Source organism: Cardiocondyla obscurior, linkage group LG07 (genome assembly GCF_019399895.1).
Source record: "Cardiocondyla obscurior isolate alpha-2009 linkage group LG07, Cobs3.1, whole genome shotgun sequence".
In the NCBI taxonomy this organism is placed as follows: Eukaryota; Metazoa; Arthropoda; class Insecta; order Hymenoptera; family Formicidae; genus Cardiocondyla; species Cardiocondyla obscurior.
This window is the reverse complement of record NC_091870.1, coordinates 3,900,166-3,918,204: the sequence shown is the minus strand read 5'-3', so window position 1 is coordinate 3,918,204 and position 18,039 is coordinate 3,900,166. Positions and strand designations below refer to the sequence as shown.

The window sequence follows — 18,039 nt, the reverse complement described above, 5'->3', positions numbered from 1 at the left end:
AACCTAGTATTTGGATTAGAAATACGTCATCAAATTAATGACGTCATAGTAATGGTATCGGTTAGAAACTATAAATTTTAGTTAAGTAAGCACGAATGTCACATCCCGTAACCTTATTTTAGGAATACGTAAATAGAAAATACCGATAGCTTAAAAGAAATTTTAATTTAAACTTCTTTGTTAACTAAAATACTTAAGAAAAATATTAAATAATGGAAACAAAATTTTAAGTTATGGCTAATATCAATATTAGAATATTTAAGTAAAAATATCAAGTACATATAACAGAATTATGATTAGAAATAACTATAAGTTCAGCTTATTCTTTTCCCGTTTATCAGTTTTCGTAACTTAAAATTTATCTTAATTTTAATCAAATATAAAATTGTCTGTAACCATTTGGTATTTTCAATGTAATCCAAAAAGAGAGATAAATCTTTATGTGCTCTCTTAATGTGAAACAGTGGATAGGTATTCACTAATTGACAGTGATGGTTGATTTCATTGAAATCTTGCTAAGTATGCAACCATCACTGACAATTAGTGAATATCTACTGTTTCACATTAAGAGAACACATAAAAAACTTCTCTCTTTTTGAATTACATTGAAAATACCAAATGGTTACAAACAACCTTACATTTGATTAAGATTAGGAATAATTTTCACTTTACTAAATTATCTTAACATCTAGAGCCTATCAATAGGTATAAATAAATTATCAAATTGATTTCAGATTAAAACAATATTTATTTTTGTTTATCGTAGAAATTGACAAATATTTTTAAACTTGTTAGAAGTCAAACTATAATATAAATATATTAATTTGTAGTTCTTGTATACAATATACATAAACGCTAATTTAATCTAATGCGTATCTTACGGTTACATATAATTGCAGTGGCGTGGATAAAATTGTTAATGTATTGGGCAAAGGAGCAACAAGATTCTGATAGGAAAAGACTTTTTGTCACGTCAGTTTTTAAAACTTGATAAGCATAGTAATGCTCATTAAATGTTACTGTTTTAAACAAGCGGCAGATAAAATGCACTTGATCATTATCTACGACATAAATCTCTTCAATTTCAGCAAACGTTGGTAAAAAATCATTTTTCTCGGTTAATTCAACAGTTAGGTACGTTGTAGGAAGGTTTGAAAAAGATCCCGTCAAGTTTTATCCAAGACACAGCAAAAATATTCGTATTTGCAGACAGAGTATCCCATATATCGCGAAGAGCTAAAATAGTTTTACGAGAAACAGCTTTAATTTTACCGTATGTAATTCGATTAAATTTTGTATTGCTTTAGAAAAAGATCGTTCAGCATTAACTGATTTTTTAATGCAATAGTTTTGCAAATATTTACCCTGTCAGCAGCAGAATGCGCTACCATTTTCGACAGTCTATGTCTCACTTCAAATCTGAATGTCGACAAGAGTGCGAGAGGACAAACATTTTCATTAATCGTGGGTAATGAATCATGAAATGAAATTTAGGCTTTAATGTATTATTAAAAAGCTTCAAATATTGTCGGTTAAACTCTTCGAGATCATAGGCTAACGCATCACACGAGTCAAAGTAAACCCTTCGATTTATTAATCTGTCAGTGATTCGTCTTAATAATAAAAAGAAATTCCATACAGAGTGATTTTCAGGTATATATAGGCCAACAATTAATGCAAAATATCGTACTAATGTAAACATTTGAGAACTAGATGTTTTATATTTCACTTGGTGACCGTCAATAGATATTGTATTAGATGGTTTTGAAATATTATCAGAACCGAAATCAAAGGTACTTAATTTTATTTTTAATAAAGACAAAGGTATAAGTTTATAAGTTTTAATTAGTGAGAAAAGTACAAACTGTATAGCATATTGGCAAACTCCTTGAAACCAATCATGTAAAATATCAGTAGAAACATTTTCAAAAAAGTTAAATCCCTCGACTTCTAACCAACAACATTTCTCTTTTATGCCTGTCTTAAATAAATCGCATATTTCAACATCAGAAGCATAAGAGTCCATGTTTCTCAATAAATTAATATCTTCTCTCATTAAATTTTGAAGACCGTCTTTGTCTACACGACATATTCGACAAGGATATTTTGAAGAAAACGATTCTGTGAAACCAAGAGCTCCAAATAAAGCCAAATTGTCTCCAACAAAAGCACCTAAATAAAATTTTATTACGCCATTGTATGCATCTGTTTCGACGGTAATGCCATTTTTGGAAAGATTATTTAAACAATCAATAATCTTACTAAAAATTACAGCGTTACCAAATTTAACTATATCAGATAAATGAAACAAGCCAAGAAGAAATATACTTAGAAAATTATTAACAAAATGTAGAGGCAAAAAAGGCAACGATACATAAACTGCTCCCAGCTTATAAACACCGGCTTGAGCTCCTAACGGGTTTCCAATTTCGAAATCATCCCAGTATACGATAATAGGAAAATGTAAGCCTATTTCGTTTTCAAATTTTTTTTTGGTTAATTTCCAAATTGAATCTTGCACAATATTTTCAATGCCCGATTCACTATTTTGCAATTAAATCTGGTAATCTAACGTCTCTTTAAGAACGTTCGGTAAAGAAAAAAATGATTTTACCACTTTATCTAACTCTACAACCTGCATTGTGCACTTAGTAAAAACTGTTAACTGTCTGAAAGTCGTTCGTTTTCCCTGCAGTTTTTGACCAACGGTAACCTCAGTTGCTTGAAAAAGAGTTCCTAATTCTTTGTAATAACGAAGGCGCCGAAAATCCGACACAAAATTTTCCAAAGAATTGGAAATAAAAAGATCCGATGGTTTAACATAACTTACTAGTTCATTATAAACATCCAAAGGTAATATTTCTTTCAATCTAACAAAAATTCCCTCCTCAAGATCAATCAAAAATATATTATGTAATTCGTCTACAATTAACTGAACTATATTTCTAGGAATTAAAACATTGGCATACAAAGAGGACAAAAGAAAAGAAATTTGAGTTTGCAAAAACTTAAAAGTAGAAATAATATTTTGTTGTAACGAAGGTAAATTTAAATTATTATCGTTGTCTTTTTCCTCTAAAGAACTAAAATTGTAATCGTTACTTTCAATATGATTTGCATGAGCCCTCTGTAAATGTTTTCTAAGAGAGCGAAGATTGCTGTATTGCCGAAAACAATTTGGTTGTCCACAAAAATAACGTTTATTAGAAGGACAAAATTTTCTAATGTGATTAATAAGCTGGAGGCAATTACCGTATTTTCTTTTACACGAAAAAAATAATAAACATTTTTAAAAGTATTAAATCAAAATTAAATAAAACTTATAAGTTAACATAAACGGATTCTTCGTCTAACTTTTGTGACGAAGATTCAGTTATATTCTCAAATAAAGAAGCTCCACAAATAACGTCTATATCAAAAGAAAGGTCAGATGTAAAAATGATGGCTGAAATAGTATATCTGAAGAATTTTCTACATTTTCAGTAACAGTTGAGACAAAAGTTTCAGAGGATGCTCCCAATACTGGCTCCTTACTAACAAAACGCAAATCTGTTAACAGTTGAGAAATACCCGCAGTTACTCTATTTTTATCGCCTATTTCATAAAACGCTAACGATATTAACGTCCAAACAGACTTAGATTTTAAGGGAAACTCTGCCTACAAAGCGTGAATGATCTTAAAAGCTACATCGATTGCCTCGATCAGTGAGGTAAATTTATAATACGTCTCGTCGACAACTACCCATGCAAATTCAATTGCCTTCCATTCACCCGTGGCAAACACAGAGGGTTGAAATGTTTCTCCCGCTGAATGGAGAGCCTCATTTCTTAAGACTACCACTTCTTGAATATGCGTATCGTCATCTAATAATTTTACAAAATCATCTCTGATTTCAATATTTGTCGGTTTAATTAACTTTTTTTTTGTATCAGTTTTTTTTTCCCGTGTTCGAAGCCGACCTACCGGGCAACGGCGTAATCAAGGGCAATAAAAGAATAAGAGCGTCGTTTTGGAAAGGATTTTCTCTTAATCAAATTAAAACAAGTGACGTAAATTAAAAAATAATAAAGCAACAAAAATATTCCTCACTTATAAATCATATGACTTACCCTCTGCACTTTCTAAAATAAGTGTATAATTTATCTTTAGGTTTTTGTCTGACTGTTTCGCTAATTTCAGCTTAGCTAATTTTATTATCTTGTCTTTCGCCAGAGCAATGTTAAGATTAAAATTGTGGTTAAAGTTAATAATTAATTAAAAACGGGCTCTTACACAAATCCTGTAAGTTACAATACCACTTCTTTCATATAAATTCTAAATTCTTTGTCGTATTACATGCAAAAATATTGTTATGTTAAAACATGCAACCAAAACCGTGAAATAAATATTTATTATTACAATATAAATTCTTCCGGATAAATTTTTATGGAAGCTATACATATGTGCACGAATTAAGCGCGTGATGATTGAAGCACACTCGCGTCCCGTACTGAGACACGTAACAAAAAAAGAAAACGAAATTAAACGGAGTTTAACATGACAATGATAAATCAAAGTCTCGCAATTAACAAAGAATCGAGTATACACTCGCGGTATGGAATTGTGTATTGAACGAATTGTAGGGCTAAAATACAAATTGACGACGGAAAAATTTGTTCACGCGAAGTTTACGTGCATTTCGGTAGGTTATATATGCAGATACTGTTTCTGTCGGGTAATTACCTGTAAATCGTGGTATAAGTTCGCCGAATTCTCATGAAATTAGAAGATCCCTCGTGAATTGATCCATCGAAAGTAGATTGAATACACAAGTCACACAAATTATCACAATTATCATAAATTCACAAAAAAACTCGTCACTTTACACTTCGTCTTCTAAACTTTATAATCGCTCGAACAAGTTTCCTCGACGAGACAATGCGTAAAACTGGTAGCAGCAACGGCGCCTGAATTGCCTGACGGCAGATACAAGAAATTATAACTTAAATTTAGGGATGTGGATAATTCAGAAATAGGTCTGCTTAATCTAAAATCGCGATTACGAGTTATTGATTTAGGATAACAAACTTGAAATTAGAGTTATAACCTAAACTTTTTTAAAAGACACATTTTAAGTTAACAACCATAATTCAATTTTATATTTTGTAGCGGTCGACGCATTTGTGAACGCAACATAATGCGTCGTCTGCTACAGTATAGGTTAACTTCATAACCTATTCACTATGACAGCTTGAGCTGTCATCGAGGGGAGTTTGCCTCCACTCCGCTAGGTGGATTGGAGGCAAATTCAATTCTCGATAGTAAAAATGGCCAGCCAACTGGTCATATACCGGACCAGTTGACCGGTCAAAGCCACTAATGATCCGCTCTAGTAATAGTGGTCAAAGGTCAAAAGTGTTGTAATCTGCTAAGGTGTGCGCCTAGCATACGGAAGCACCCGAGGCAAAAAGTGTTGTAATCAGATGAATAAGATCTCTTATAAGAAGGTACGGAGAGGGAAGAAGGTCAAGAGGATAATTACTCCAGCTTTCTTACCTTCATCTCCGGAAAGCGAGAAGGAGAACCGTCCAAAAATCCTAAGCATCGAGGACTTCAGAGGGAAAGTGACCATCCTACCGAAAAGAGAGCTCAACAAGGTAGAGGAATTCTTCCCTTGGAAACTCATCCCGATTGACATCCCGAGAACTAAACTAGAGGAAGGTCCAGCCGAGGCATCCACAGCTGAGGCAGCAGTACAGGCGGAAACACCTAAGTTGGAAGCAGAGGTACAGACAGAAGGAGTAGAGATCGATCAAGCAACGCAGACCAGTAGAGCAGAGACCAGCAAAGCTACTCAGACTGAAGGAGCGGAGATCTTCGAAGCAACGCAGTCCAGTAGAGCAGAGACCAGCAAAGCTACTCAGACTGAAGGAGCGGAGATCATCGAAGCAACGCAGAGAGCTGAGATCTTCCCTATCCAGTACCCCGGAGACGACAAGTGGGGACCAATCCTGGTCACACTTACAAAACCACACCTGAGCTATAGAGAACGCCGACAAGACTAAGGTCTTCGGCATTTTGAATAGGCGCCCAGCCAAAAGGGCGCCGCTTATAGAATCACAAAGTTAATATTGTTAATTAATTGTAAAATTAAATAAATATATGTTGAAAAACATTTGGAGAACTACTGATTCAACCATAACTGGTGACCCCGACGAGGACGAAGAGGAGATGGCAACTTCAGGGACATCAGGGGTGACAGAATCTACGGAACCAGCACAGATTAACCGAGTTGCAATGAGGATGCCACCAATGATTCCTGATGAACCGGAGTTGTGGTTTGCACAACTAGAGAGTCAATTTACCATTTGCGGAATCACCCAAGAGAATACTAAGTACGCATACACGCTCTCGCAGTTGGAGACAAAATATACAAGGGAGATTAAGGACCTGATCAGAGATCCACCAGCTGAAGGAAGATATCAGAACGTCAAGAAAACGCTGATACAAAGACTAGCAGTGTCGCAGGAGCAGAAATTGAGGCAATTGTTGGAGCATGAAGAGTTAGGCGATAGAAGACCAACACAATTTCTGAGACATCTTAAATCACTTGCGGGATTAAACATGGCAGACGATCTTTTAAGGACGCTTTGGATTAGCCGTCTCCCAACCCAGATGCAGGTCATTCTAGCAACAAGGCATGGAGATCCTCTAGAGCAAGTTGCTGAGCAAGCTGATAAAATTATGGAAGTCAGCGGGAATCTTCCAACAGTAGCAGCAGTAAAAAGGAATTTCAAAGAAAACGAGCATAACTTGGAGGAAGCTGTAGAGAAGCTTAGAAGACAAGTAGCAGCTCTCTCAGCAAAGCTAAATTGGAGAAGCCGAAGCAGAGATAGAGATTTCTCAAGAGGAAGAAATCGAAGCAAGTTCAGGAGCAACGATCGAGAAGCTATATGCTTTTTCCATAAAAGATTTAAAGAAAAAGCCAGAAAATGTGAGCAGCCCTGTAACTTCAAAAAGGAAAACGAGAAAGGCGATCACTGATGGCGGCCAGTGGTGACAGCCTTAAGCCACGCCGCCTTTTCATCAAAGATAAAAGAAGCAAGATTCGATTTCTGATCGACACCGGAAGCGATATAAGCGTATTCCCAAGAAGCCGATGCAGTAGGAGCAAGAAAACTGACTACGAATTATTCGCAGCGAATGGAACTGCAATCCATACTTATGGGGAGATCAATCTTCAACCAGATTTTGGATTAAGAAGAGTTCTTTCTTGGAAATTCGTAGTGGCAGATGTGACTACACCAATAATCGGATCAGACTTTTTGGCTTATTATCATCTCCTTCCGGATATCAGGAAAGCGTGTCTCATTGATGGACGAACTGGTTGGAGAGCGAAAGGCGACACTAAAGCGATTGCAATGATATCGATAAAGGCAATAAAGGAAGACGATGAGTATCACAAAATACTCAAGGACTATCCTGAGTTAGTAGGAACAAGACCAAGAGCGAAAGAGAGACCGTTGGTTCAGCATCATATTCAGATAACTCCAGGGCAACCAGAATATTGTAGACCGAGGCGACTTGCGATGGAGAAGTTAAAAGCGGCCAAGGAAGAATTCAAGCAACTGCTGGAAGAGGGAATTATTCAACCTTCACAGAGCGCATGGGCAGCACCTTTGCATATGGTGCCTAAGAAAGAGAATAAATGGCGACCTTGCGGAGACTACAGGAGGTTGAATGATCGGACAGTTCCAGACAGATATCCAATTCCACATATTGAAGATTTTGCACAAACTTTGAATGGGAAGAAGATATTTTCAACTTTGGATCTGGAGAAGGCGTATAATCAAATTCCAATAGCACCAGAGGATGTTCCAAAAACAGCAATTACGACTCCATTCGGATTGTATGAATACAAATTTATGCCATTTGGCCTTAGAAATGCAGCACAAACTTTTCAAAGGCATATCGATGAAGTACTTAGGGGTTTAGACTTTTGCCACGCCTATATTGATGATATTCTAATAGCATCAATGGACAAGAAAGAACACAAAGAACATCTTCAGCAAGTTTTTGATCGATTAAAGAAATACGGCATTCGGATCAACACAGCGAAATGCAGCTTTGGAAAGCAGAGCGTCAATTATCTTGGATATCAAGTAGATCAAGAAGGAACACAACCACTTCCCAGCAAGATTGAAGCAATTAGAGAATTTAAGCAGCCTGAGACAGTGAAACAACTTCGACAGTTTCTTGGAATGATAAATTTTTATAGAAGATTCATTCCAGAAGCAGCGAAAGAACAAGCAATATTGAATGAGGTTTTGAAAGGACCAAAGAAGAGTAAAAATGCAAAAATAGTTTGGACAACAGAGCTACAAGATGCTTTTAAGAGCTGCAAAGAGAGTCTCGCAAAAGCTACACTTCTTGAGCATCCAGATCCGAAAGCTGCATTAACACTCACAACAGACGCGTCAGACATAGCCATTGGAGCAGTTCTTCAGCAGGAGAAGGAAGGAGAAAGAAGACCATTGGCGTTTTTCAGCAAGAAGTTGACAACGGCGCAAAGAAAATATTCACCGTATGACAGAGAACTATATGCTATTTATGCAGCAGTGAAGCATTTCAAGCATATGTTGGAAAGCAGAGAGTTCACTATCTTCACGGACCATAAGCCAATCATATATGCATTTGCGCAAGATCCAGGAAAAACATCACCTAGGCAAACAAGACATCTAGAATACATTGCACAATTTTCGACAAATATTCAACATATTTCTGGGTCGGAAAACACAGTTGCTGATGCGCTCTCAAGAGTTGAAGCTGTATCGCAGACAGTTACGATCGAAGAACTTGCAAAAGCACAAAAGGAAGATGAAGAATTAAAAGAGTACCTAACGAAAGAAGATACTTCATTGAAACTTATAAAAGAGAAAGTTTCTGGAACTCAAATTGAAGTCTACTGTGACAATACAACAGCAGTGAAACGTCCATTCGTAAGCCTTCGGTTTAGGAGAAGAATATTTACGAGCTTACATGGATTAGCTCATCCAGGAGTAAGGACAACAACCAAATTAGTTACACAAAATTATGTTTGGCCAAATGTTCGGAGAGATTGTATCGAGTGGTCAAGGGCATGCATTTCTTGTCAAAAGAATAAGGTAACAAGGCACACTAAAACTCCAATTGGAACCTTTCCAGTGCCAACAGGCAGATTTCAACATATTCATGTGGACATCGTAGGACCATTGCCAGTCTCACGGAATAAGAAGTATTGTCTCACCATCATTGACAGATTTACGAGATGGGCAGAAGCAATTCCGGTAGAAGACATCACAGCAGAAACAATAGCAAGAAATATTTTTAATGGTTGGATCACGAGATTTGGAGTTCCCGAGAAAATTACGACAGATCAAGGGAGGCAGTTCGAGTCTGAAGTTTTTGGAAGATTGACGAAGCTGACAGGAAGTAAACACATTAGAACAACAGCTTATCATCCAGCAGCAAACGGAATGGTCGAAAGATTCCACAGGCAATTGAAAGCAGCAATTAAGTGTCATGAAACACATGATTGGGTCGATGTTCTACCAACAGTATTATTTGGCATCAGAACAGCATTTAAAGAAGACTTAAGAGCGACTCCAGCAGAGATGACTTATGGAGAGAACTTAAGGCTACCAGGACCAATGTTAGGAGACAAAATTCAACAGCCAAGAGCACCGAGTGAAGATTTCATTGAGTTATTAAAGAACACGATGATTCAATTAAAACCAACGGTTAGAAGACACGGACAAAGACAAACTTTTGTATCAAAAAAGTTGCAAGAAGCACAACGAGTATTTGTAAGAAGGGACATTCCGACAGGCACTTTGCAGTCAAGATATGAAGGACCGTTTGAAGTCATTAAAAACTACGGAAAAACAATGAAGATATTGCAGAGAGGAAAAGAGACAGTTGTCAGCATGGATCGAGTCAAACCAGCCTTTATCTTGAATGACGATGAAGAAGAAGAAGAAGTAGAATCTCAATCATCCTTGAGACAAAGTACGAGGAAGAAGAAGCTAACCGTCAGATTCCAAGCCGGACTTTAAATCAACCAAGGGGGTCCTGTAGCGGTCGACGCATTTGTGAACGCAACATAATGCGTCGTCTGCTACAGTATAGGTTAACTTCATAACCTATTCACTATGACAGCTTGAGCTGTCATCGAGGGGAGTTTGCCTCCACTCCGCTAGGTGGATTGGAGGCAAATTCAATTCTCGATAGTAAAAATGGCCAGCCAACTGGTCATATACCGGACCAGTTGACCGGTCAAAGCCACTAATGATCCGCTCTAGTAATAGTGGTCAAAGGTCAAAAGTGTTGTAATCTGCTAAGGTGTGCGCCTAGCATACGGAAGCACCCGAGGCAAAAAGTGTTGTAATCAGATGAATAAGATCTCTTATAAGAAGGTACGGAGAGGGAAGAAGGTCAAGAGGATAATTACTCCAGCTTTCTTACCTTCATCTCCGGAAAGCGAGAAGGAGAACCGTCCAAAAATCCTAAGCATCGAGGACTTCAGAGGGAAAGTGACCATCCTACCGAAAAGAGAGCTCAACAAGGTAGAGGAATTCTTCCCTTGGAAACTCATCCCGATTGACATCCCGAGAACTAAACTAGAGGAAGGTCCAGCCGAAGCATCCACAGCTGAGGCAGCAGTACAGGCGGAAACACCTAAGTTGGAAGCAGAGGTACAGACAGAAGGAGTAGAGATCGATCAAGCAACGCAGACCAGTAGAGCAGAGACCAGCAAAGCTACTCAGACTGAAGGAGCGGAGATCTTCGAAGCAACGCAGTCCAGTAGAGCAGAGACCAGCAAAGCTACTCAGACTGAAGGAGCGGAGATCATCGAAGCAACGCAGAGAGCTGAGATCTTCCCTATCCAGTACCCCGGAGACGACAAGTGGGGACCAATCCTGGTCACACTTACAAAACCACACCTGAGCTATAGAGAACGCCGACAAGACTAAGGTCTTCGGCATTTTGAATAGGCGCCCAGCCAAAAGGGCGCCGCTTATAGAATCACAAAGTTAATATTGTTAATTAATTGTAAAATTAAATAAATATATGTTGAAAAACATTTGGAGAACTACTGATTCAACCATATATTTAAATTTTTTACTCGAAAATTTGGATTATAAAATAATCTCAATTTTAACTTATGTAACAATAACAATGTTATACAAGTTATATGAATGTGAGTTGCGATAATCGCATTTGTAAGATAAATAATTCATTTTTTCAACGACAAATTACATTCGCAAATACGTCTTTTCCTGATCTTAAAATTTGGATTGATAACTATCCTCATCTATGACGTCATAGTTTTCTCGTAAGCTATATTTCTAGTTAATTTCGCGTAACTAAAAATTGTAATTAGCTAAATCTATTCTTTCAAAAAGTTTTAAGTTATATTAATCTATTGTTTCACTTAGCTAGTTTCCAATCCAAATACGCAAATAGAATTTTTACTTATTACACACTAACTAAAATGTAAAGTTGCTTAATATAAAAAAATCGGTCGAAATTTTTCCCAGAGCAGCGAGACTACCGCGTATCATTTTTACAAAACCTCAATTTGATGACAGCTGAAATTTCGAGATCTCAATAACAGCTGAAGTAACTAAGTTATAAGCAGACTCATTGAAAACTTCTGATCGATTTCAATAACGAAATTGTTTTCACTTTTGCTCATTATAGTTTATAAGTTGGGATATGATAATGCAAAAATAAAAAATGTAAAATTTTTTTATTAAGAAACATCATCTTTGTTATATTAGGTTCGGTAGGAATAAAGAAAACGCGGGAATAAGGCAAATAAACGAATATATTGAGCTCTTGTCTCTGAGGCTCGCTGGGCGATACTGATACTTCGTTGCTACCGGCGAGGCCTCGCACCGAAAAACAAATGAAAAACGCGCGAGGAACCGGCAACGCTTCGCTATCACTCTGCCACACACACACACATACATGGGCATCTTAATGCCAACGCGGGAAACGATTCGTGCTACGCACAAATCTAACATCCTCCCACCAATTGAGATGATTATTCTCCGGTCATCTTAATTCACATAGAAAATAAAATAAACTTACATATAGAAGAAAAAGAAAAAAACTTACAAAACAAAATTTAAGAATAAAAAAGTCGATCAGGCGTTTTAACTTGTCTACCGCTTCGCGTAACATAAGATTCAATTTTACGACAATTTTTGTTTTTTACTTTGTCAGTAACATCGTCAATATTTTCCACACATTCATTACTCTTTTGTACACCCTTATATTTGTCGGTAACAATTTCGTTCATTACTGACTCACTCTTATCATATTTTAATTCTAACGGATAAATTTTCTGAATCGGCCTAACTAATTCTCCTTTGGCTGTTGTCAATCTAACGACTCTTACATTACCGTCCTTTCCCGGAATTAGTTCCTTTACACGAGCTGTAACCCAATTGATGCGCTTGGCGTTCTCATTTTCGATTAATACTAAGTCGCCGATTTCGACATTGTTTACAATTTTTATGTGCGATTTTCGGTGTATTAATGTGCCTAAATATTCGATCCGAAGTCTTTTCCGTAAATCTTCCTTAATTTTTTGTCGATACAGGTACCTCTTGGGTAAATCACATTTCTCTATTTTATCCAAGTCCAGTACTCCTATATCTTTTATTTCTTGCAGAAACATAGACGGTGTTATAGGTGAAATATTCTGTTCAGAGTCGGAAAGAAACGTAATAGGCCTAGCGTTAATTACAGCTTCACAATCTAGCAGGACGGTTGACATTTCTTCATAATCTAAACAAGATTTTTTAAGCGTTCGTCTCAATAATTGTTTCAAAACTCTATTCAAACGTTCCCAGAATCCTCCCCACCATGCTGCAGCAGGAGGATTAAACTTCTATTGAATTTGCTCTATGGCTAATGTCCGGGCTAATTTTTCAAAATTTAGATCTTTTAACATGTTATTTAAACCGACAAAGTTTGTCCCATTATCACTGTAAATTACACTAGGTCTTCCTCGTCGCGCAATAAAACGTCGGATAGCCATAAGCAATGCTGCGGTCGACAATGAAGTTACAAGTTCGAAATGTACCGCACGGAAAACTGCACACGTGAACAAACAAATCCATGCTTTCTTTCCGCCTTTTAAATAAATAGGCCCTGTAAAATCTACGCCTATGACTTCAAATACGGCTGCATCCTTAATACGATCAACCGGTAAAGGAGCATTAACTGTTTGACAAGGTTTCGCATCATGTCTACGACAAATCATACACTTTGTAATTACCGAACGAATTACTTTACGACCTCCTATAATCCAATATTCTTCGCGCAATACATTCATCAGTATTTCTACACCGGCATGTTTTAGATTTTCGTGCTTTTCTTTAATAATTATACTAACGATTCGATGCTTCCCGGGTAGTATAATAGGGTATCTAAAATTATAGACATCGTTTCGCATAACAATCTTTATTTTCAATCGAATTAAATTATCTCTGCCCATAAACGCATTAAGGTGTTTTATACGCATATCTTTCTCATCAGTAAAAACTTCACGTTGAACCAATTTTAACAACAAAATACGTGACATTTGAATTTCTTTATACGATGGATTACCTTTTATTCAATTCCTTACTTCAATGCGACAATTGTAATAGAATCGCAGTATATAAACAAATACTCTAATCATTTTATCAAAACTAGAAAATCTATTGAAGATTTCATTTTCTTTCTTCGTATTCGTTTCAATTGTCACAAGAGTACAAATAGAATCTTTCTTAGATGCGGTTTTCTTTAATTCTAAATTGATTTCATTTTCGTCACATGACCATTCATCATGCGTCGGCCAATTTTCAATTTTTTCATATAACCATCTCGGCCCCTCCCACCATCTCGAAGAGATCAACTGACTGACTGTACAACCTCTCGACGGTAAATCTGCGGGGTTAGATAGACCTTGAATATGATGCCAATGTATCGGATCTGATAATGTACATATCTCTTTTACTCTGTTGTAGACAAATGTTGCCCAATTACATTTTCTCTTGATCCACGCTAATACGGTCGAAGAATCAGTCCAATAGAACAATCTCATATTCTTAACCTTAAGTATATTCAATACATTACTCGCTAATCTCACGCCTATTGTCGCGGCTAATAATTCTAATCGCGGTATACTCGCTTTTGTATTTGTAGTACTTTTCTTCGCAGGTGCAACTCTCGTTTTCGCTTGAACAAAGTAAACATTTACACCGTAACAATTTTCTACGCGAATAAAAATAACAGAGGCATACGCAGTTTTGCTGGCGTCGCAAAATATATGTAAACTTATATTATCCGATTCGGAGATTTCTTCTAAAAAACATCGAGGTATATTAATCTCTTTGAGATTCTTTAGATCTTTAATCCATTAAAAAAATTTAATTTTTATATCATCTGGAACTACGTTATCCCATGTTAAATCTAAGTTCCAAGTGTCCTGTAATAAAATCCTCGGACAAAGCATTACAGGGCATACTACACCTAATGGATCAAAAACACGATAAGCAAAAGACAGAATATTTCTTTTCGTAATTTCAGAATCGGATAATACAGAGAAATCGGGTACATTTAATGCCAGTGTTTCAGACCTTTTATCCCATAAAATGCCTAATACCGTTGTCTGGTTATTTAGAGAGTTATCATGACTATACTCCCACCCACGAAGATCAAAACCAGCTCGATCCATAATTTCTTTTGCATCCGAAATAAAGGAATTCAAGTTCTCACGTGAATTTATACTGGTTATAGAGTTATTCACATAAAAGCTTTCTAACAATCTTTTAATATTTTCGCGTAACTTATCATCACCAAAATCTTCTAAAGACTTCAAACAGTTATTCAAATGTAAATTAATAATAGCGCTCAAAATGAAAGGACTCGAAGATACTCCGAAAACAACTCGGCAATGTCTGTAGATAATAATTTTACCGTTAACATCATACCATAAAAAACGTAAAAAATCTCTATCTGTTTTATCGATGCTAATCTGCAAAAAAGCCTTTTTAATATCTGAAATAATTCCGATACTATTTTCCCTGAAACGTAAAAGAATCGCAGTAATTAATTCGATTAAATTTGGGCCTTTGTGGAGGCAGTCGTTCAGCGACGGTGAAGCGTGTTCCTTGGCCGATGCATCAAACACCGGTCGAATTTTCGTTGTACTTCCTTCTTTCAAAACGTGACGATGAGGTAGATAATGGCCCCAGTTTTGTTCCTCTTCCTCTGGAACACGTTCGATGATACCTTCAGCTAACCATTCCAGAAATACTGCGTCATATTCCATGTATACATTGTCAGCTTTCAATTTTTGTATGGTAGATTGCAATCGACTTAACGCCATTTTCTTATTCTGCGGTAACTCAGGATGATTCTGTAACCAAGGTAATTTTATTTCATAACGCCTTTTCTTGTTGACTCGTACAGTTTTCAAGAAAGTTTCATGCATGTCGGCTTCTTGCTCCAATTTTGTCCTTGTTTCGATCGGATCACGAATTCCCAGGACGTCCAATGACCATAAATCCGAGACTGTTACATTGTTTACAAACAGCGACATAGCCGTAGTTACAACATTATATTTTCTTCTCTCTTCAGGTACTTTGCCCGTGATTAACCAGCCTAGATACGTTTCCATTGCTACCAAGCCATTTTTTAGAACATGTATACGTCCCGTGTACAATTTTCCAGCGACGTCAACACCGATAAGCACAGAAATTGCTTCTCTTTTGCTATGCCTGTCACTTGCGTCTATCCCGAGCTCCTTCAGCTCTCTACCCCACTCTGCAACCTGAATTAACGGCAAGTTTCCACAAATTACATCTTGATCTAATGCGGCAAAGTTACAGCGATAATTATCATCCATACTGCTCAGATGAATTTTATACTTCTTGTGTCGCACAGCTTTTGATTGTTGACCACCGAAAAGAGAGTGTGTAATTGTCTGCTCAGCAACAGGTTCATATCCCAGGTTTTCAGCCATTTTTTTGGTCACGTACGATTTTTGAGATCCCGTATCAATAATGGCGCGAACTTGTATCTCCTTGTCTTTGTTTCGTAATTTCACGCACAATGTTTGCATCAGTACCTCCGGATCACTAGATAAATTTGCAAGGTTACAGTCTCCTTCTTCAGGTTCCTTCGATATAGAATCTTTCTTCACGGAATCTTTAGTCACGGAATCTGCTTTTTTGTCTACGCGCTTTTTATCTATGTTCGGGCACATTATGAGTAAATGTCGCATCGAGCACCAGCTACAATTTAACTTTATACGGCACTGTCGAAAATTATGTCCCGCCCTGAGACAATTGAAACAGACGTTCTTCTTTTTTGCATGCTTGCGTCTTTTGTAGAGGCTCAATTTTTTCGCTTTCTCGCAGCGCGCACTATCATGACAAGAACTACAGAATACACACGTACTATCCTTTTCTTTTGTTGTCAACAGTCCCATAGCAGTAGGCGTGTCTTCGTTCTTTGCGCGCATTTTTGCTCGTCGTTTCTTATCGCCATCCGTACTGTCCGTTGCTAGATCAAATCCTTTGACCGCCATCGAAATGCGCTCCTCATTCTGCACTTCTCCTTCCAGGAAACTAATGAGTTGGGATAATCGATCTTTACACTGAAACGTAGATTGCTCACCATCCCTCGTTGTGGTACTATTTGTTGGACTTCTTTGCCACGCGCGTAAAATTTCTTCTGGCAATGCTGATTCAACGAGCGGGAAAAGCATAGCTGCACATTTATCCGAAGTAACACCCAGTGTATCAAGCGATCTCAATTTTATCATACAAGCTTGCCAGCGACATGGATTTCGATTTCAATGTATTTTGCAACACGAGTTGTAAAAGCTCACGCACATATACTTCGATTAATAGATCTTCCCGTCCGAAACGATTTTTTAGACTGTTAATTACTTTGCCATAATACTCAGCGGTAGGCGGGTAGCTTTTAACTAATTTGGCGGCACGGTTGCCTTCCCCCATGGCTTGTATCAAATATTGAAACTTATCCTCGTTCACAATGTCGGCATCTTCATGAATTTTCTTAAATAAGCTCCAAAACTGTAGCCAGTCTCGTATGTCTCCACTGAATTTAGATATTTCAATCTTTGGCAACTTATATGATCTCTTGCTGTCTCCTGGTACGGTTGATACATTTACTGACGGCGCTCGGTAATCTCTCAGATCCGCATAATTAGTTATTTGCGATTTTGCAATAATAAACATGCCTTTATATTGATCCGCATCGTCCAGTTCCTTTTGTATTTCTTCGTCTGTTGCATCGGGCGAATCGAACAATAATTCTAGAAAAGCCTGCGTGCTCGCTTCTAGGTTACGTACTTTCTCCTCAAGTAATTCGAATGCCACAATTAAGTCCTGTCTACTGGCCTCTGAACCAGTACCACATAATGCATTTAATGTGTTTAACGCTTTTGAGAATGCACGCCGATGAATGGAACGAATCTTTTTTGCCTTATCCATCGTCTCGAAAAATTGTCGAAACCACAACTATCGCGTTCACACGATACCTTTTACCGAATAAAGTCCTGTCACGGTCGCCAAAAAATGTTATATTAGGTTCGGTAGGAATAAAGAAAACGCGGGAATAAGGCAAATAAACGAATATATTGAGCTCTTGTCTCTGAGGCTCGCTGGGCGATACTGATACTTCGTTGCTACCGGCGAGGCCTCGCACCGAAAAACAAATGAAAAACGCGCGAGGAACCGGCAACGCTTCGCTATCACTCTGCCACACACACACACATACATGGGCATCTTAATGCCAACGCGGGAAACGATTCGTGCTACGCGCAAATCTAACAATCTTCGTTATTATCATCCTGGAAAGCCATAAGACACACATACAATTTTATGCATGTATTGACTATGTTTAGAGATACCTGTAGCGATAGCATTTTTTACATTAAGGGTGCATTCCGAAATGCGTATAGAACGAATAAACTGTATTATACTGATGCG

At 37.3% G+C, this 18,039-nt stretch overlaps 4 protein-coding genes across 4 annotated transcripts; 1 reads left to right on the top strand and 3 right to left on the bottom strand.

Moving 5' to 3' along the window:
• Window positions 1-851: 851 nt before the first annotated feature.
• Window positions 852-3,825, bottom strand: LOC139104027 (uncharacterized). The gene is made up of 4 exons (XM_070659246.1): window positions 3,772-3,825; window positions 3,476-3,658; window positions 2,628-3,127; window positions 852-2,543 (listed from the first exon to the last, which is right to left on the bottom strand). Exons 1-4 carry the CDS (start codon window positions 3,823-3,825, stop codon window positions 1,409-1,411), a joined length of 1,872 nt encoding a protein of 623 aa, XP_070515347.1. The 3' UTR covers window positions 852-1,408.
• A 2,317-nt stretch (window positions 3,826-6,142) lies between these two features.
• LOC139104026 (uncharacterized) lies at window positions 6,143-7,024 on the top strand. Its single transcript, XM_070659245.1, has one exon. It carries the CDS (start codon window positions 6,143-6,145, stop codon window positions 7,022-7,024), a length of 882 nt encoding a protein of 293 aa, XP_070515346.1.
• Window positions 7,025-12,152: 5,128 nt separating this feature from the next.
• LOC139104025 (uncharacterized) lies at window positions 12,153-16,790 on the bottom strand. The gene is made up of 4 exons (XM_070659243.1): window positions 14,525-16,790; window positions 13,707-14,425; window positions 13,145-13,493; window positions 12,153-12,898 (listed from the first exon to the last, which is right to left on the bottom strand). Exons 1-4 carry the CDS (start codon window positions 16,788-16,790, stop codon window positions 12,153-12,155), a joined length of 4,080 nt encoding a protein of 1,359 aa, XP_070515344.1.
• A 34-nt stretch (window positions 16,791-16,824) lies between these two features.
• Window positions 16,825-17,541, bottom strand: LOC139104024 (uncharacterized). Its single transcript, XM_070659242.1, has one exon. The coding sequence runs from the start codon at window positions 17,539-17,541 to the stop codon at window positions 16,825-16,827; it is 717 nt and encodes a 238-aa protein (XP_070515343.1).
• Between the last annotated feature and the right edge of the window lie 498 nt (window positions 17,542-18,039).